General features: G+C 34.9%; 1 protein-coding gene across 3 annotated transcripts in view; it reads left to right on the forward strand.

Moving 5' to 3' along the window:
• The window catches only part of CWF19L2 (CWF19 like cell cycle control factor 2), a 193,507-nt gene that overhangs the window by 68,644 nt on the left and 103,535 nt on the right, over positions 1-21,328 (forward strand). For all 3 annotated transcript variants that reach the window (XM_060160317.1, XM_060160319.1, XM_060160320.1), the window contains 3 exons: positions 3,507-4,165; positions 8,801-8,897; positions 10,497-10,589. In XM_060160317.1, the coding sequence (XP_060016300.1) occupies positions 3,507-4,165; positions 8,801-8,897; positions 10,497-10,589 (849 nt within the window). The remainder of the gene's footprint in view (positions 1-3,506; positions 4,166-8,800; positions 8,898-10,496; positions 10,590-21,328) is intronic.

Below are 21,328 nucleotides of genomic sequence, written 5' to 3' on the forward strand. Positions count from 1 at the left end.
GCCTGGTGCTAGTCTGCCCATTTTTTTTTAACTCTTGTCATTAAATCTATAGGGTTTTTTTTTAATTGGGTTATATGGGAATATAGTTTATATGCAAATGGTGATTACTTTTGCTTTTGCTACTCGGTATTACAATATTTCAACTTTCTTGTATTCTTGAAGTAGAATTTCAGAACTTTGATTAATAACACTTTTCTTTCTGTGTTTAAGTGATAACTTCTCGCATTTAAGATGAAGATTGTCATCTTTAGAAAGTATCTTTGCATTCAAAGTTTATTCAAAAGTGTTTTTTTGTTAATTTGCTTTTGCTTTTAAATTAGGAATGGGTATCTAAATTTTATGAAATAACTTTTTTGGTATCCTTTGATATAACTGTGATTTTTTTTTTTCTTTTGTTAATGAGATGAATTGCCTGAATACATTTCCTAACATTGGACCATTCTTGCATTCTTTGAATCCTATTTGATTATGGCATTTCCTTTAATATACCACTACATTAAATTTGTTAATATTTTATTTTGAATTTATATCTTTATTTATACATAACATGGCCTTTAGTTTCCTTCTTATGTTTTTATAGGGGTTATTATGAGTTTATGTTTTGAATTGTGAACTTCTATATAAGTTCTTTTTTTTTAAACCTTCGTTTTTTAGATTTTTTTTTGATGTGGACCATTTTTAAAGTCTTTATTGAATTTGTTACAGTATTACTTCTGTTTTATGTTTTGGTTTTTTGGCCGTGAGGCATGTGGGATCCTAGCTCCCCAACCAGGGATTGAACCCTCACCCCTTGCATTGGAAGGTGAAGTCTTAACCACTGGACCACCAGGGAAGTCCCTTATGTAATTTCTTAATGCTCTAGAACAGTTAGGAATCACAGAGTGAGGCATTTTGACATAGTAGTTAAAAACATTGGCTTTGTAGTCAGATAGTCCTGAATTTCAATACAGTGTTTGTTACTCTTGCTATGTGACCTTAGCTTCATTTTTATTTTTCATTTTAAAAACACAGCTATTAGTATCAATATCATAGAATTGTTGTGAACATTAATAATAATTTGAATGCTTTTTATCTGCCAGGTACTGTTAAAATACTTCATGTATAATTAAACTTATTTAATACCCATAATTGTACTATTTTCTTGTTTGGTAAATGAGGAAACTGAAGCAGACAGAGTTTAAATAACCAAGATTACGTAGCTCATGAGTAAATTTGAACCTAGGCATTGTTTGTAGAGCCCACTTAAATGATACAAAAGATGTAGTAAAATAAGCATTGGATAAATTGTGGTAACTGCTGTTTTGGTTTTTATTATTACCATATTTTATTTAATCTAAGAAGCCACTAATTGTAGATACATCATTAATTTATGTATCACCAAGAAAAAAAGAAGTTGCCTATGAGGCAATGCTTAAATTATGAAAATATTCCCCCCCACTGCCATCAGTTTCACTCTGTTGATGTTGTCATTAAATTTAAGAAACATGTTAAACCTGAATTTTTAAAATAATTTGAAAAAATGAAATATAATGGATTATCTCTGCCTAGACTAAGATGACAACTTTCCATCTCAACTCACATATTTTATTGAAATAATTTGAAATTTTAATTACAGTTTACTATAAATTTAAAAAATATGCATGTGATTCTTGACAGTTATATTCTTCACAACTACAAGAACAATTATTTAGACTATTGCTATTTGGTTTATAGCATGCATTCCTTTTTTCAGAGATCTTTGCCCTAATTCATTTATGGTTTGGCTTAATGATCCTGAGTAATTTTCCCCCCAGAATTAGTAAGTGATTTACTTTTTGATTCCTTTCATTTTGGAAAATGACTTTCTTTTGTCCATGTCAAGGAAGGATAATTTGACTGAATTGAATTCTGTATATAGAATTACTATTGCCTTATAATTTTTTATCAAAATTTGATCTTTATTCCATTATCTTCTAGCATTTAGTATTGTAAGCAAATAGTTGATAGCAGTCTGACTTTCTTTCCTTTGTAGGCAATGTGTTATTTACCTAACTCACGTTTGTTTACATGTTCACACTCCCTTCTCCCCTGATCCAATCTTTGTGAAGAATTTTTTTTCTGAATGAATTTTGAGACTCAGGAATTAGGATTTTTTATGTATGAGTCTTTGTATGCTTCACTTTCTCTCCTCCCCTAAGGCTGTTGGGTGAGCCCTTTGGATCTAGAAAGTTAGCTGAGGAAATTTTCTCTCTTTTTTTTGTTAATGCTCCTATTATCTTTGCTTTTTTCTTTCTGAAAGTACTAGCATATGCATATTAGATTCTGTAGAATTAATTGTTCATGTGTCTTCTCCCTGTAACTTAAATCAATTTACCATTTTTTCCTAAGTATAGCAAATTCCCAGGCTAGTGTTGAATTCACAAATTTGGATTCAACACTTTCTATTCTTCTACTCACTACATGCATAGTTTTGAACATAGTTTAATTATAAGTCTTTATTATTCTTGAACTGCTCTTTTTTATGAGAATCTATTTTGTTTTAGTATTTTAGTAACATCTTGACTGTCACTGACTGTAGGAATTATTATTATTATTATTTTTTGCGGTACACGGGCCTCTCACTGTTGTGGCCTCTCCCGTTGCGGAGCATAGGCTCCGGACGCGCATGCTCAGCGGCCATGGCTCACGGGCCCAGCCACTCCGCGGCATGTGGGATCTTCCTGGACCGGGGCACAAACCCGTGTCCCCTGCATCGACAGGCAGACTCTCAACCACTGCGCCATCAGGGAAGCCCCGTAGGAATTATTATTATTTTTTAATTATGTTTTTATTGTTTTCTGAATTACATTTTGTTTTAGTGCTGGTCATTTGGTCAAAGGGCTCCTTTTGAGCTCCCAGGATTTTTTCATTATTTGGTAATTTTTCATTGGTTATTCATATTTTTTTAAGTATTCATTTTATGGTAGTGTGTTTCCTTGCTAGGGCTGCCAAAACACAGCTCCACAGGCTGGGTGGCTTAAACAACAGAAATTTTTCTTACAGCTCAGGAGAATGGAAGTCCAAGATCAAGATGTTAGAGGGTTTGGTTTCATCTGAGGCTTCTCTTCTTGATTCATAAATGACTGCCTTCTTGCTCTGTCCTCACATGAACTTTTCTCTGTGTGTGCACATTCCTCATGTCTCTTTGTGTGTCCAAATTTCTTCTTCTTACAAGGACATCAGTCATACTGGATTAGGGCCTAACCCAATGACCTCATTGTAACTTAATCACTGCTTTAAAGATCCTGTCTACAAATGTGGTCATATTCTGAGGTACTAGGGATTAGGGGTTCAACATATAAATTTGGCGGGGACATATTTCAGGCCATGTCAGGTAGGATGACTGTATGGGTCTTTTATTACCCTTTGTTGAGTTTTTCTTTCGTTGTGCTACATGACAGTGTATCGTGACACAGTGGCATGTGGGGTACAAGTCATTGAGCCATTTTTAATTTTAAATATCTTGTTTAATTTTTCCTCCTTTCTAGTCAATGGAAATCTTCCAGTTGAAATTAAAAGAAGCTGAGAAAACTGCGTTTATGAAAGAAGACTGTAGACGAGAACGGTGGAGGAAACCAGCATACTCAGAGAGAGCACAAAGTAGTCAGGAAAGTAGAAAATCAGACTTGGTAAAATATAATAAAAGTTCAAGAGATAGATATAATACAACAGATATTGCAAAGAATATCAATAAAGATAAGTTTAGTGGTGATGAAAAAGATAGTAGATCTGGGTCTTTAGAAGCATGTAGAAGAGAATTGAGTCCAAAACAAAATCAAGAGTTTTCTTCTCATATAAATTTGAGACCTAAATTCTTAAGACCCTCTGATGCAGAACTGTCATTTCATAGCAAGGACAGAAATTTTGAACCATCTAGTTCATCTTCAGCACTGGTCTCTCAGGATTCTGTACATTGTGGTTTTCAAAAATCCACAGAGAACAGTGAGGAAAGTTTATCATGGTGGAGTCGATCTGATGAGAGAGAAGGAGACAGGAAACATTCAAATCGAAAACCATTAGAAACCAGTCACAGTGTTGACCGTGGACAAGTTTCAGAAGACGTGAGAGAAAAATCACAGGGTGAAAGCTTGAGAGAGGACTCTCTGAAAAAAGAACACCTACAGGATACAAAGTCTTCGCTTGCTGGGTATTTTTTCATTTATTTTTTAAACTGATAAATGAATATTAAGGTCCAGAGGATTCAGGGAACTGAACTGTATTTTTAGAGCATCAGTTACTAATTAGATATGAGTTATGATTTTCTATTTCTTAAATTCAATGGAAGAGATAGGATATGTACTTTTAACAATTCAGTAGTTCCGTTTTGTGAATTGTATTTCATTTCACAGTATATTTAACAAAAAGAGCTGGAAGATGAATTCAGTAGCTATATAGTCCCTCAAAATTTATTGCTTTTTTGCAATCTAAAAAACTAAATGAGTTTAGTAATTCTTTTAAATGGATATGCCACAAGAAATATTTTGGTAGATTTTGTTAGTACTGCCATATTACTTCCAAAGGAAATTGCTGCATTTTAAAGTATAATCATAATTGTAAATATTGCATGCCTACTGGAGGTCTGGGAGACTGAAGGAAAATATGCTGCCATAGCCCAAATATAAAGTGGAAAAGATATGTGAAATATCCTGCAGAGGGAAGCATGAATTTTGGTGGTGGTTTTGCAGAGAAAGAAATCCACTTTGATAGTTGTCAGGTTTTAAAGCTAATGTTAGAGGTTTTTTTTTAATACACATATCTTTAAAAAAAATTATTTATTTAGGCTGCGCTGGGTCTTAGTTGTGACATGTGGGATCTTTAGTTGCGGCATAAGGACTCCTTAGTTGAGGCATGCATGCAGGATCTAGTTCCCTGACCAGGGATCGAACCCAGATCCCCTGCAGTGGGAGCACAGAGTCTTACCCACTGGACCATCAGGGAAGTCCCCTAATGTTAGAGTTCTGAAAGCAAAATATAGATAGGATAGTGGTTGTACCCATAATGATTAGGAAAATAGGCAGCACTTATTGGTTTTATTATTCTTGTACCTGTAGCACTTACATATAGGGCTGAGTCAGTCGATCAGGAAACCCAGGTTGAATGGGATCAAACCTAGGAAAACTTGCTTTAGCCATAGGGCTGGCACTATTTGAAATAGCCATAAATAGAAAATGAGTATCCAAAGGATAATAACTAACTTATACTTGAATGATCATTAAAATATGTTTTAAAATACCACCAAATGAATGGGACACTGAAGGAAGAGGTTTTAGGAAATAATAGAATTCATTGGTGGCAGTAGTAGGTATAAGCATTGTGGTTTGGGGTCATGAGTCTGGTAAATCACTTTTGTTAGTGACTCCATCTGAAGCTGTGGATTATAGAGCACAGTGTGTAGCTTTCAGTAGGAGGGAGGCAGGGAAGCTGGCAAAATCTGGACTGAATGATGGGAGGCCCAGTCACATGGGCTCTGGTTCACGTCAGGGCTTTGTTCCCAGGAAGCGAAAGGAGAAATCCAGTTGTATTGACCGGATAAACATGGTAGGGATTAGAGAATGTCTAAGGCTGTATACATATATAATTGTCCAGGCTTCACTCCAGGTAGTCTGGAAGGTAGACTGTTTCCAGTCACCAGTTGCTAGTGGGATGAGGCTCTTATTTCCTGATATCATTAGGGTTGGCTTAACATTTGGGTGATCTGTAGGTTTTTACTTCTGTGACTGCAGCTAAGCAGAATATGTAAGCAATCTTACATTGTTAATATTCCTTCTGGTTCTATAATTGCTTCATGTTTATATGTTGTAAGCTTCTGATAGATATACTGTAATACAGGAACTCATTGAAAGCTTTATGTTTTGGTCTGAAGACAGTATTCTTTGTTAGCTGTGTTAATTTTGATGTTACAGATGTTTTGAGGCTTTCCATGAATTCCATGATTGGCTGGAGAGGGAAAGGACAGTCTAGGAATATTCCACATATATGTAAACAAAAAAGAATTCCTGAGCATGTAGAGTGGTATAAAGTGAGAAACCAAGTGTGGGACCTTGAAGAATGCCTGTTTTCAGGGAGTGGAAAGATTCAGTGAAGGATTATTAGAAGCTGTTAATTTGTCTGAACATTATCCTGGGTATATGTTGAATTCTTTATAAAATGCCAGAATTTTAGGGAGCTTTAGAACCAATGAATTTTAGAACTAGGAAAAAATCATAGAACTGATTTTATAACTATGAGAAATTATAGACTGACCTGGGCATTTTCCAGATGCAGAGACTGAGGCAACTGAGATTGTGACTTGCACAGTGCTATGTAACTGGGGTTGCCAGATTTAGCAAATAAAAATGTTTGGACATACTTAAACTAAAAAAATATATATTTTTTTTACCTGAAATTCAAATTTAACTGAGTGTCATGTGTTTTATTTGGCAACTGTACGTAGCACTTGGCCATTTCTTGGGTCTGTGACCTTTTAAATATTTAAGTATTAAATATTTACCCTTGTAGTCATCATTTCTGTTGCTCTTCCTTCCTTTGGGTTTATCCATGTTTCAGTCTGGTATAATTTTTTTTCTGCCTGAAGGCTTTTCTTTAATATTCTTTCAGCTTTGTATGTCTGAAAAACTCTTCATTTCACTTTTCTTTTAAAGATATTTTCACTTGATATAGAATTCTAGGTTGGCATTTTAAAGTACTTTAAAGATATTGCTACTCTTTTCTTGCTTACATTTTTTCTGATGAGCAATCTGCTGTCATACTTTCCTTTGTTTCTATGTGCATTACTGTCTTTTTTTTCCTCCTGTGGCTGCTCTGAAATGTTCTCTTTATCACTAGTTTTGAGCAATTTGATTATGAAGTGCCTTGCTGTGGTTTCTTTTCAGGTAGTTTTTTTGTTTGTCTTGTTTTTTTTTTTTTTGGTTTGTTTGTTTTTGCGGTATGCGGGCCTCTCACTGTTGTGGCCTCTCTCATTGCGGAGCACAGGCTCCAGACACACAGGCTCAGTGGCCATGGTTCACGGGCCCAGCCACTCCGCGGCATGTGGGATCTTCCCGGACCAGGGCACGAACCCGTGTCCCCTGCATCGGCAGGCGGACTCTCAACCACTGCGCCACCAGGGAAGCCCTGTCTTGTTTTTGTACTTGGGATTCTGTGAGCTTCTTGGATATGAAAGTTTTTTAGTTTTCAACATATTTGGTAAAATTTGGCCTTTGTTTCTTCTGTCTCTCATTTCTTTCAGGGACTCCAATAGCATGAATAGTAGGGTATTTAAGGTTGTTCCATAGCTCTCGGTTGTTCTTTTCCATTTTTAAAATTCTTTTTCTCTGTGTGTTTCATTTTGCATAGTTTCTAATGCTTCAAGTTAACTGATTTTTTCTTTTGCAGTCTAATCTTACAGTAATCCTTTTCAGTGTATTTTTTTTATCTCAGACATTGTAATTTTCACTTGTAGAAACTAAATTCTTACCTATTTTATATCTTAGTTGTCTCTAACTTTTTGAACATATGGAATAAATTTATAATAATAACTTTTAATGCCCTTGTATGCTGTTTCTTATATCTGTGTCAGTTCTTGGTTTGATTGATAGCTTTTTCTCCTAATTATGTGTTTTACTTTTCTACATCTTTGCATGTCTGATAATCTTTAATTGGATACTAGATATTATGAATTTTACTTTGTGAGTGCTGGATATTTTTGCATTGCTGTAAGTATTCTTGAGCTTTATTTTGGGACCCAGTTAACTTAATTGGAGACTGTTTGGTCCTTTTGACTCCTGCTTTTAATATTTGTTAGGTGGGCTGAGAGCAACATTTAGTCTAGGACTTATTTCCCACTAATGAAACAAGACCCTTAATATTCTACCCAGTGCTTTCAGAATTATGAATTTTCCTAGTTTGACTTGTAGGACCAGGCATGCTGAATATCTCTTCCTTTAACCCTTTGGGATAGTTCTTTCCCTGACTCCAGGTAGTGTCTTGCTGAATACTCAACGGGAACTCTCTGCACTTCTCTGGGATCCTTTCACTGTGTAGCTCTCCCCTCTCTAGCTGCCTTGGACTCTTAGCTATGTCTCTCCCATTAAGGAGTCCTTCATGCTCTCCCTGGGTTCACCCTCCCTGCACTGTAGTCTCAAATCTTTCTTAAGGCAGTAAGTTGGGACAACTTCGTATATGCCAGGAATCTGACCTTGGCTGGAAATTTCTCTTTTCTTTTGTGAGGCTTCCATAGTATAGGTTTCACACGTGATATTAGTTGTAAATTAGTTTATGTTGTCTAATTCTGGGTTGACTTTGCAAGAGCACATGATCACTGTTTTTATTCTTTAAATGCAGTTAAATGTAATTTCCTGATTATAGTTTCTTAGATTATCAGTAATTTATCACATTGAATGAGAAGAGTTTCCCTAGCTGTGTAGAGTTATGGCCTGATTCTAGAGTTTTAATTTTTTGTTTGTTTCTTTCTTTTTTAGAATGAGTATGGGAATATTAAGTAATGAAGAATAGCTGACATATTATTTTTCTCATTGCTACTGGATCTTTGGTCAGATATTATAACTGCCATAGGCCATCATGACATTGTAACATAGAATCTTTAAGTACTGATTTATGGTGGAGCACTGAGGGTTATTTATTTATTTATTTAATATACTAGAATATGATCTATTTGTGCTGAATGCTTTGTTAAGGTCAATTAAAGTAACATTTGAATATTGGTGATGTTACTTGCAACAACTTACTTCTTGTTAATATGTACCTGTATTTCATGTGCTCTTAATCTGTCCTGTTCAAACAGGAGTAGTCCAGTGGATGACTCTATCCACATCTTGAGTGTTGATGAGAAGAACAAGTTGGGAGCCAAGATTATCAAGGCAGAGATGATGGGAAATATGGTAAGACTTATATGTTGTTCTTTTGGAGAATATTTGCTAAATATTTAACTTCTTACAAGTAATTTTGGAAGTTCCTTAGCTATGTGGATGTAGCACTCTTTGAAAATAACTGCTGCTTATTGATTCTTTGAAGAAATTCTTGAACACTTCTAAGAACAGTGCTGTCTACTTCTAAGTAAGTTATGTAATTTGTCAAATTTCTGAAATTTAAGATTCTAGGGAACTAAATGCTTTTTAATTTTCTTTTTAACTTGGATATTTGCTTTATTATTGTATTTATAACTTATTGAGCGTATTTGAGGGAGATAAAGATGTCACTATCTTCTTTCCCTTTTTTAGTCATATTTTGTTAAGAATGTGTATTACTTTCTTAAATTCCCTTACTTAGGAACTTCAAAAATGAGCTAATAAAAAGGATGGTTAACTCATTTTTTCAAATCTTAAGGCAACATATTTGTGCCTGACAATGTGTTAAATGCTCTGTGTAGATTAGCTCACTTTATTCCCATAATAATGTTGTGATTTGAAACTTACTTAACTCACAATTGAATAGAAATCAGAATTATTTGGTAAGAGTGGCACCTATCTATTTATTATATTGTCACATTTATATTATACAAATACTGTTACATTGGACATGGCAGAATAACAAAGTCAGGCAGCTTTCCATGTCTTGACAAAATTGATTCCCTCGTGGTCATATGTATGTACGCATCTCAAATCCAAATATAAGTGATCTTAAGTAGTGTTCTGTTTTGGTGTACCATCCGTATGACACTCTTTAGTAGAACAAAAAGTAGCCAAACATGATAACTTCTGTTTTTATTAGTTTATATCTGTAATAAAAGTCATATTTGCTGCAATCTGGTAACACTGAACTTAAGCTCAACCCAGAAATTAGTAAGCAAGACAGACCACCACCAACAACAGCAAGAAAATAACATATGAGTTTTGAAAGCACAATGAAATTAGTTAAAATAGTGAAAGAGAGATCACCAAGTTAAGAGGTTAACATGTTAAAAGAAGTGTTCTGTGTTCATGGAACTACTGCAGTGGAGAATGCTGTCTTTGCTTGTCATATAATTCTGTTTATTTATTTCATTGTGATTTATTGCTTTATATGTCAGTTTTGTAATATAAATTTTTATAGATTTCCTAGGGTTAAAATGAAATACATTCAGAATTTTAATCTAAATTCCTTAACAATAAAGAAGGTAATATTTTAAATCTTGCGATGGCTTTCTTTTTACAAATAACTGAAATTCTGAGTATTGGAAGTTTATAATATCTAAGGAATTATAAAAATGCCATTCTTAAGGTTATGTATTTCTTTCATTTCCCTATCTTCCCTAAAATATATGTCCTTGTAATTATTTACCTTCAAAGCATAAACAATTTCTACAGGTATTTGAGAATTTTGTTACCCAGAAGAGTTCATTAAAAAGTAACATACTAGGCTGTGAGTTGGTAACTAGATTTAGGTGAGAGCTACTTGGATGTTTGCTATGCTGTTTTCCCTGTTGTTAAGTGAATTTGAAATATTCTACAAATGAAGAAACTATGTTATCACACCTGTTTTTCTTGTCTTTCTATTTGAAGGAATTAGCTGAACAACTTAAAGCCCAACTTGACAAGGCAAATAAATTTGAAGACAGCATAACACAGATATCATCAAAAAAATCTGGGGTAGAGGTAAGTAATAAAAGTTTGTTTATAGGTAGCCAGTTACCTTATATAATACTTCTACTTGGCAGTGGTAATATTTTAATGTTAAATGTGTCTATATCTGTGTCGGTGTGCTTGTATGTTTTTATGCTTGTTTGCTTGTTTTTAAAATTTATTTGCGTATGTATTCTCTCATGTTCCACCATTGTATCCTGGTGGAAAAAAGCCTAGGCCTACACCTAGGCCTAGGGCCAAGGAGACCTGGTTTTTTTTTGGGCTCTGCCATTTACTGACTGACCTTGCACAAGTCAAGGTCATTATCTCCTCCTCCAGAATGAGAGACTTGAATTTGGTATCCATTTCATGTAAAATATTTTGTTCTAGGATTCATTCACCTATCTGTTGGTCAGTAAAACAGATAAAAACACCTGTCTGCATGGAATTCTATTTGGGTACTAAGAGAGAGGTAATAAATTGTAAAAATAAAAAAAAAGTTATATATCTTAGGCAGGGTGGTAGGGATCTTGAGTGCCAGGTATGCTGTATGTTTATGTGTATGTGTACGTCTTGGGATGCACAGGCTAATTCTCATTGAAAAAGTGACATTGATACAAGGACTTGAAGGAAGTTAAACAGTGATCTTTGTGGATCTGAGTGAAGAGCACTGTGGACATAAGGAACAGAGAATTTAAAGTTCCAAAGACTGGACATGTGTCCAATGTGTAGGAAGAACAGCAAGGAGACCAGTGTTGTTGGAGTGGAATGAATGAAAGAGAGGAAAGTAGAAGATCCAGATTAGAGAGATTGTGGGAGGCCAGATCATGTTATGCTTAAAAGTCATAGTAAGGAAGTATTGAGTTGGCCAGGAAGTTTGCTTGGGTTTTCATACCATCTTATGGAAAAATCCTAATGAACTTTTTGACAAACCCAATAAGTTTTTATTCTGGGTGAGAGGTAAAGCTATTTAAGATTTTTGAGCAGAAAATGTATTTTGACAGGACCATCCTGGCTTCTTTGTTAAGAGTAGATTGGGGGAGAATAAGGTCAGACATAGGGTCTAGTTAAGCTTTTGCCATGATACATACAAGAAACGATAGTAGACTTGACCAAGATAGTAGCTGAAGAGATGATTAGAAGTGATTAAAGTTTTTATATGCATAAATGTTTTCTGTGTATATTTTGAAGGAGAGCGGACAGGATTTTTATGATGGTTTAGATGGGAGGGGAATATGAATTAAAGAGAAGAGGAAAAGTAGACTCCAGAGATTTTTGCCTGAGCAGCTGGAAGACTAGAATGGCCATTATTTGAGATGTGGGAGAAAGAGTAGGTTTGGAGCAAAGATTGGAAGTTCTGTTTTGGGTATACTGAGCTTGGATGTCTTTTAGATGTGAAACAGGTAGAGCTATCAAGTAGGCAGATGGATATAGTTGGGAGTTGAGAGAAACCTGAACTGGAAATAGAAATTGGGGCATTATTAACATATAAATGGTGTTTAAATTCACAATACTGCATGAAATTACCACAGGAGTAAATGTAGATAGAAAAAGGCAAAGGATTGGTTTGGTTGCATTACAGTGTTGAGAGGTTTATAGAGTGGTTTATAACTGATTTTAAAGGACTATTCTCAAAGATTAATTTATGTAATTTAATGGTAGTGTGAGAAGAGGTGAGAATCTATGAAATCAGGTTTCATAGAATTTTTTCAAGCTTCACTTATTAATGACTTAGATAATAGTACAGAGAATATGTCTATGAAATAGGCTGTTTTTACTAAGTTGTGCTAGTCATGTTTTTAAAAAGTGGATAATTTGGAGTTTCTTGTACAGATTAAGGAATTGAGAATGGGAAACTATAAGTAGGATTAAAAAGTAGGGACTAAAAGAGTATAGCTAAAACTACTTATACTGTGTACACTTTTGCCAGATTTATTTTTTCAAGTGTCTTTGTGGTCATAATACTTTTGTACTCTGAAACTTTTATGTGGTTTCTTAGTGCTAACTATATAAAGTACTAGATCTTCCTGCAGTATATCCTTCCAAAGTATAACCCATTTTCCAGCCTTACCTCCAAAGCTTTTTTATACGTAACCTACATGTTTCTTTGACATTTACATATGCTATTAATTATCTGTGCCGGATATCACCCTCTTGAGGCTATCCACTTTTCATTTTGTCTTTAGTCCATTTTGAAGTCTTTTTTCTCATCCTTTTGAACAGTTGTAACCTTTTTCTCTTTTGAAACTTAAAGCCTTTTAAAATATTCTCTACGGAATTTGTCTTTTCAAATTATGTATATTTGTATTCTTGTTATACCTATCTCTTTTTTGATACTTGTCACTTTATATGAGAGGGTTCTAAAACTGTGGCTGAATTTCAGGGGATTCTTGAAATTGAAAGCAGTTCATCTGAAAAAATTGAAGCAGATCTTCTATTAAATAACATTTCTTCTGCTGTTCTAAGGATATTGTAGAGTACTGACAGACTGTATCTCATCCCTTGAGCATATATCTCTATACCATTACTGATTTCTTTATGTTTTTCAGCTCCTCCTAGCTTTTGAGCATTGTATCTCATAACTCAGGGAAGTAGAACTCAAAGTTGTATTCAAAGTAGAATTTCTATTTGTAAGTCTCTTTTGGAAACTGTATAGCCCTTTGAAGCTTCAAATAGAAAGGTTTTTATTCTATGGATTCTTTTTTTTTTAAACATTTTTTCCTAGTTTTATTGAGAAATAATTGACATACATCACTGCTTACAGTGTAGAGCATGATGATTTGATTTACATATGTTGTGAAATGATTATCACAGCAGGTTTAGTTAACATCCATCATCTCATATAGATATAATAAAAAGAAAAGAAAAAATCATTGTGATGAGAACTCTTAGGATCTACTTTCTTAACAGTTTTCCCGTATATCATACAGCATGTTAACTATAGCATCATGTTGTGCATTACATGTCTAGTACTTATTTGTCTTGTAACTGGAAGTTTGTACATTTTGACCACCTTCCTCCAATTCCCCCACCCCTAGGATGTGCACAGTTTAACTGTGAAAAAGCACCTATTAAATTCATACAAACGAATGGAGTGATAATTATAGGAATTTCAGGTATCAACAGTGTTTTTCTTTTGGGGATGGTGGTGTGTGGATGTAACGTGGGAGAGACAGCTATACAGGGTGGCCAGGGAAGGGGATCTTTCTGCAATTTCTGAAACTATACCTGTAGGTTGTCACTTTTTATTTATTTATTTGGTTACAAGTATTATTTATTTATTTATTTATTTATTTGGAGTATAGTTGATTTACAGTGTTGTGTTAGTTTCAGGTATACAGCAGTGTGAATCAGTTATACATATACATATAACCACTCTTTTTTTTTAGATTCTTTTCCCATATAGGCCATTACAGAATGCTGAGTAGAGTTCCCTGTGCTATACAGCAGGTTCTTATTTCCTAAGGATTCTTTGACCAGAAAAGAAAATTTCATTCTTCTCTGCAGAGATAGGGCACTTGCACATTTAGTTAAAGCTTTACTAGGCATATATGTAAAAAAAACCTTTGCCAACAATTCTGAAAGAATTCTCTTTCAGAGAATTCAAAGAATGCCATTAAAGTCATTTATTCTATCAGGGTCAGTGCCTTGGTTTATCTACCTTTCAAAGTAGTTTGTTAAAAAATGAAAGTACAAAGTTGTTTACTACAACAAAGAAATGTGCTGATATTTTAGAGGAAAATCCTGAAATACTTCTGATAGAAATTTTGCCTTTTCAGAGAAAAGAAAATCCCACTCATAGAACATTGAACATTGTTCTTTCGTTACTTAGCTTATTTGTTAGAAATGTTAGGTTGTACGAATAGGGTAAATCTCCTGAATCAGTGATCTATGAACATCTTTTTGGCTTTAGTGAAAATCCATCAGCACTTCTAATTGTTGGTTTGCTTATTTCTCTTACCCTTTAGAAGTTGAACTTTTTAGTGATTAGGACAAGGGCTATTTCAGTTTATATATATAGTGTCTATGGTAATGCTTGGCATATTGTAAGCAATCAGAAAATAATTGAAATATTTGTTTTATGAATGTCCTTGATTTATTTTGTTCCCCATTTTTTCTTTCTTTTTCTTTTTCATATTATTTTCCATTATGGTTTATTATAGGATATTGAATATAGGTCCCTGTGCTGTACAGTAGGACCTTGTTGTTTATCCATTCTATATATAATAGTTTGGATCTGCTAATCCCAAATTCCCCATCTATCCCTCCCCAATACCCCCTCCCCCTTTGCAATGACAAATCTGTTCTCCATGTCTATGAGTCTCTTTCTGTTTCATAAATAAGTTCATTTGTGTCATATTTTAGATTCCACATATAAGTGATATCATATGGTGTTTGTCATTCTCATTTTGACTTGCTTCACTTAGTATGATAATTTCTGGGTGTATCCATGTTGCTGCAAATGGCTTTATTTCATTCTTTTATGGCTAAGTAGTATTCTACTGTTTAAATATACTACATCTTCTTTATCCATTCATCTGTCAATGGACAGTTAGGTTGCTTCCGTGTCTTCGCTATTGTAAATAGTGCTGCTATGAACATAGGGGTGCATGTATCATTTCAAATTACAGTTTTGTCCAGATACATGCTGAGGACTGGGATTGCTGGATCATATGGCAACTCTATTTTCAGTTTTGTGAGGAACCTCCATACTGTTTTCTGTAGTGGCTGCACCAATTTACATTCTCATTAACAGTGTAGGAGGGTTCCCATTTCTCCACACCCTGTCCAGCATTTTTTATTTGTAGATTTTTCAATGTTGGCCATTCTGAGTGGTGTGAGGTAGTACTTCATTGTACTCTTGATTTGCATTTCTGTAATAATTAGCAACATTGAGTATCTTTTCCTGTGCCTATTGGCCATCTGTATGTCTTCTTTTTTTTTTTTTCTTATTTCTGAGATACACATTTTAAAGTAATAACTAGAATTATGACTTATAACATTATACCAGAGCATATAAGATTTTTAGAAATTTCATGTAATGTCTGGAACATTTATGTTAACATATTTCCATACAAATAACCCAAAGAAAGTTTAGTATTAGTTGTTTTTCTTGTTTGTTTTTTTATACTGCAGTTTCTTATTAGTGATCAGTTTTATACACATCAGTGTATACATGTCAATCCCAATCACCCAATTCAGCACAACACCATCCCCACCCCACCACGGTTTTCCCCCCTTGGTGTCCATACATTTGTTCTCTACATCTGTGTCTCAACTTCGGCCCTGCAAACCGGTTCCTCTGTACCATTTTTCTAGGTTCCACATACATGCGTTAATATATGATATTTGTTTTTCTCTTTCTGACTTACTTCACTCTGTATGACAGTCTCTAGATCCATCCACGTCTCAACAAATGACTCAATTTTGTTCCTTTTTATGGCTGAGTAATATTCCATAGTATATATGTACCACAACTTCTTTATCCATTCGTCTGTCGTTGGGCATTTAGGTTGCTTCCATGACCTGGCTATTGTAAATAGTGATGCAATGAACATTGGGGTGCATGTGTCTTTTTGAATTATGCTTTTATCTGGGTATATGTCCAGTAGTGGGATTGCTAGATCATATGGTAATTCTATTTATAGTTTTTTAAGGAACCTCCATACTGTTCTCCATAGTGGCTGTATCCATTTACATTCCCACCAACAGTGCAAGAGGGTTCCCTTTCCTCCACACCCTCTCCAGCATCTGTTGTTTGTAGATTTTCTGATGATGCCCATTCTAACTGGTGTGAGGTGATACCTCATTGTAGTTTTGATTGGCATTTCTCTAATAATTAGTGATGTTGAGCAGCTTTTCATGTGCTTCTTGGCCATCTGTATCTCTTCTTTGGAGAAATGTCTATTTAGGTCTTCTGCCCATTTTTGAATTGGGTTGTTTGTTTCTTTAATATTGAGTTGCATGAGCTGTTTATACATTTTGGAGATTAATCCTTTGTCTGTTGCTTCATTTGCAAATATTTTCCCCCCTTCTGAGGGTTGTATTTTCGTATTGTTTATGGTTTCCTTTGCTATGCAAAAGCTTTGAAATTTCATTAGGTCCCATTTGTTTATTTTTGTTTTTATTTCCATTGCTCTAGGAGTTGGATCAAAAAAGATCTTGCTGTGATTTATGTCAAAGAGTATTCTTCCTATGTTTTCCTCTAAGAGTTTTATAGTGTCTGGTCTTACATTTAGGTCTCGAATCCATTTTGAGTTTATTTTTGTGTATGGTGTTAGGGAGTGTTCTAATTTCATTCTTTTACATGTAGCTGTCTAGTTTTCCCAACACCACTTATTGAAGAGACTGTCTTTTCTCCGTTGTATATCCTTGCCTCCTTTGTTGTAGATTAGTTGACCATAGGTGTGTGGGTTTATCTCTGGGCTTTCTATCTTGTTCCATTGATCTATGTTTCTGTTTTTGTGCCACTACCATATTGTCTTGATTACTGTAGCTTTGTAGTATAATCTGAAGTCAGGGAGTCTGATTCCTCCAGCTCCGTTTTTTTCCCTTAAGACGGTATTAGCTATTCGATGTCTCTTGTGTCTCCATACAAATTTTAAGATGATTTGTTCTAGTTCCATAAAAAATGCCATTGGTAATTTGATAAGGATTGCATTGAATCTGTAGATTGCTTTGGATAGTAGAGTCATTTTCACAATATTGATTCTTCCAATCCAAGAACATGGTATAGCTCTCCATCTGTTGGTATCATCTTTAATTTCTTTCATCAGTGTCTTATAGTTTTCTGCATACAGGGCTTTTGTCTCCCTAGGTAGGGTTATTCCTAGGTATTTTATTCTTTTTCTTGCAGTGGTAAATGGGAGTATTTCCATAATTTCTCTTTCAGATTTTTCATCATTAGTGTATAGGAATGCAAGAGATTTCTGTGCATTAATTTTGTATCCTGCAACTTTACCGAATTCATTGATTAGCTCTAGTAGTTTTCTGGTGGCATCTTTAGGATTCTCTATGTATAGTATCATGTCATCTGCAGACAGTGACAGTTTTACTTCTTCTCTTCCAATTTGTATTCCTTTTATTTCTTTTTCTTGTCTGATTGCCCTGCCTAGGACTTCCAAGACTATGTTGAATAATAGTGGTGAGAGTGGACTTCCTTGTCTCATTCCTGATCTTAGAGGAAATGCTTTCAGTTTTTCTCCATTGAGAATGATGTTTGCTGTGAGTTTGTCGTATATGGCCTTTATTATGTTGAGGTAGGTTCCCTCTATGCCCACTTTCTGGAGAGTGTTTGTCATAAATCGGTGCTGAATTTTGTCAAGAGCTTTTTCTGCATCTATTGAGATGATCATATGGTTTTTATTCTTCAGTTTGGTAGTATGGTGCATCACATTGATTGATTTGCACATGTGGAAGAATCCTTGCATTCCTGGGATAAATCCCACTTGATCGTGGTGTATGGTCCTTTTAATGTGTTGTTGGATTCTGATTGCTAGTATTTTGTTGAGCATTTTTGCATCTATATTCATCAGTGATATTGGTCTGTAATTTTCTTTTTTTTGTAATATCTTTGTCTGGTTTTGGTATCAGGGTGATGGTGGCCTCGTAGAATGAGATTGGGAGTGTTCCTTCCTCTGCAATTTTTTGGAAGAGTTTAAGAAGGATAGGTGTTAGCTCTTCTCTAACTGTTTGGTAGAATTCACCTGTGAAGCCATCTGGTCCTGGACTTTTGTTTGTTGGAAGACTTTTAATCACAGTTTCAATTTCATTACTTGTGATAGGTCTGTTCATATTTTCTGTTTCTTCCTGGTTCAGTCTTGGAAGGTTATACCTTTCTAAGAATTCGTCCATTTCTTCCTGGTTGTCCATTTATTGGCAGAGAGTTGCTTGTAGTAGTCTCTTATGATGCTTTCTATTTCGGCGGTGTCTGTTGTAACTTCTCCTTTTTCATTTCTAATTTTATTGATTTGAGTCCTCTCCCTCTTGATGAGTCTGGCTAAAGGTTTATCAATTTTGTTTATCTTCTCAAGGAACCAGCTTTTAGTTTTATTGATCTTTGCTAGTGTTTTCTTTGTTTCTATTTCATTTATTTTTGCTCTGATCTTTATGATTTCTTTCCTTCTGGTATCCTTGGGTTTTTTGTTTGTTCTTCTTTCTCTAGTTCCTTTAGGTGTAAGGTTAGATTGTTTACTTGAGATTTTTCTTGTTTCTTGAGGTAGGCTTGTATAGCTATAAACTTCCCTCTTAGAACTGCTTTTGCTGCATCCCATAGGTGTTGGATCGTCATGTTTTCTTTGTCAGTTTTCTCTAGGTGTTTTTTGATTTCCTCTTTGATTTCTTCAGTGATCTCTTGGTTATTTTAGTAACGTATTGTTTAGCCCCCATGTGTTTGTGTTTTTTATGTTTTCTTCCCTGTAATTCATTTCTAATCTCATAGCATTGTGGTAAGAAAACATGCTTGATATGATTTCAATTTTCTTAAATTTACTGAGGCTTGATTTGTGACCCAAGTTGTGATCTATCCTGGAGAATGTTCCATGCGCACTTGAGAAGAGAGTGTAATCTGCTGTTTTTGGATGGAATGTCCTATAAATATCAATTAAATCTGTCTGGTCTATTGTGTCTTTTAAAGCTTCTGTTTCCTTATTTATTTTCATTTTGGATGATCTGTCCATTGCTGTAAGTGAGGTGTTAAAGTCCCCGACTATTATTGTGTTACTGTTGATTTCCTCTTTTATAGCTGTTAGCAGTTGCCTTATGTATTGAGGTGCTCCTATGTTGGGTACATATGTATTTATAATTGTTATATCTTCTTCTTGGATCGATCCCTTGATCATTATGCAGTGTCCTTCCTTGTCTCTTGTAACATTCTTTATTTTAAAGTCTATTTTTTTTGATAGGAGTATAGCTACTCCAGCTTTCTTTTGATTTCCATTTGCATGGAATATCTTTTTCCATCCCTTCACTTTCAGTCTTTACGTGTCCCTATTTCTGAAGTGGGTCTCTTGTAGACAGCATATATATGGGTGTTGTTTTTGTATCCATTCAGCAAGCCTGTGTCTTTTGGTTGGAGCATTTAATCCATTCACGTTTAAGGTAATTATCGATATGTATGTTCCTATGACCATTTTCTTAATTGTTTTGGGTTTTTTTTGTAGGTCCTTTTCTTCTGTTGTGTTTCCCACTTAGAGAAGTTCCTTCAGCATTTGTTGTAGAGCTGGTTTGGTGGTGCAGAATTCTCTTAGCTTTTGCTTGTCTGTAAAGCTTTTGATTTCTCCATCGAATCTAAATGAGATCCTTGCCAGGTAGAGTAATCTTGGTTGTAGGTTCTTCCCTTTCGTCACTTTAAGTATATCATGCCACTCCCTTCTGGCTTGTGGAGTTTCTGCTGAGAAATGAGCTGTTAACCTTATGGGAGTTCCCTTGTATGTTATTTGTCATTTTTCCCTTGACGCTTTCAATAATTTTTCTTTGTCTTTAATTTTTGCCAGTTTGATTACTGTGTGTCTTGGCATGTTTCTCCTTGGGTTTATCCTGTATGGGACTCACAGTGCTTCCTGGACTTGGGTGGCTATTTCCTTTCCCATGTTAGGGAAGTTTTCAACTATAATCACTTCAGATATTTTCTCTGGTCCTTTCTCTCTCTCTTCTCCTTCTGGGACCCCTATAATGTGAATGTTGTTGTGTTTAATGTTGTCCCAGAGGTCTCTTAGGCTGTCTTCATTTCTTTTCATTCTTTTTTCTTTAGTCTGTTCCATAGCAGTGAATTCCACCATTCTGTCTTCCAGGTCACTTATCCATTCTTCTGCGTCAGTTATTCTGCTATTGATTCCTTCTAGTGTAGTTTTCATTTCAGTTATTGTATTGTTCATCTCTGTTTGTTCTTTAATTTTTTCTAGGTCTTTGTTAAACATTTCTTGCATCTTCTCGATCTTTGCCTCCATTGTTTTTCCGAGGTCCTGGATTATCTTCACTATCATTATTCTGAATTCTTTTTCTTGCCTATCTCCACTTCATTTAGTTGTTTTTCTGGGGTTTTATCTTGTTCCTTCATGTGGTATATGGCCCTTTGCCTTTTCATCTTGTCTATCTTTCTGTGAATGTGGTTTTTGTTCCACAGGCTGCAGGATTGTAGTTCTTCTTGCTTCTGCTGTCTGCCCTCTGGTGGATGAGGCTATCTACGAGGCTTGATGAGGTGTATGTTTTCTTTGGAGAAATTTCTATTTAGGTCTTCTGTCCACTTTTTGATTGGGTTGTTTGTTTTTTTTGTTATTGAGTTGTATGAGCTATTTGTGTATTTTGGAAATGAAGTCCTCGTCTGTTGCATCGTTTGCAAATATTTTCTCCCATTCCGTAGGTTATCTTTTCATTTTGTTTATGGTTTCCTTTGCTGCGCAAAAGCTTGTAAGTATGATTAGATCCCATTTGTTTATTTTTGCTTTTATTTTTATTTCCTTGGGTGACCTAAGAAAACATTCGTATGATATATGTCAGAGAATGTTTTGCCTATGTTTTCTTCTAGGAGTTTTATGCTGTCATGTCATATATTTAAGTCTTTGAGCCATTTTGAGTTTATTTTTGTATATGGTGTGAAGGTTGTTGATTTACATGCAGCTGTCCAGCTTTCCCAATGCCACTTGTTGAAGAGACTGTCTTTTCTCCACTGTATATTCTTGCCTCCATTGTTGAATATTAATTGGCCGTAGGTGTATGGGTTTGTTTCTGGGCTGTCTATTCTGGTCCATTGATCCATATGTCTGTTTTTGTTC

The sequence above is a fragment of the Lagenorhynchus albirostris genome, chromosome 9 (assembly GCF_949774975.1).
Source record: "Lagenorhynchus albirostris chromosome 9, mLagAlb1.1, whole genome shotgun sequence".
NCBI classification, from domain to species: Eukaryota; Metazoa; Chordata; class Mammalia; order Artiodactyla; family Delphinidae; genus Lagenorhynchus; species Lagenorhynchus albirostris.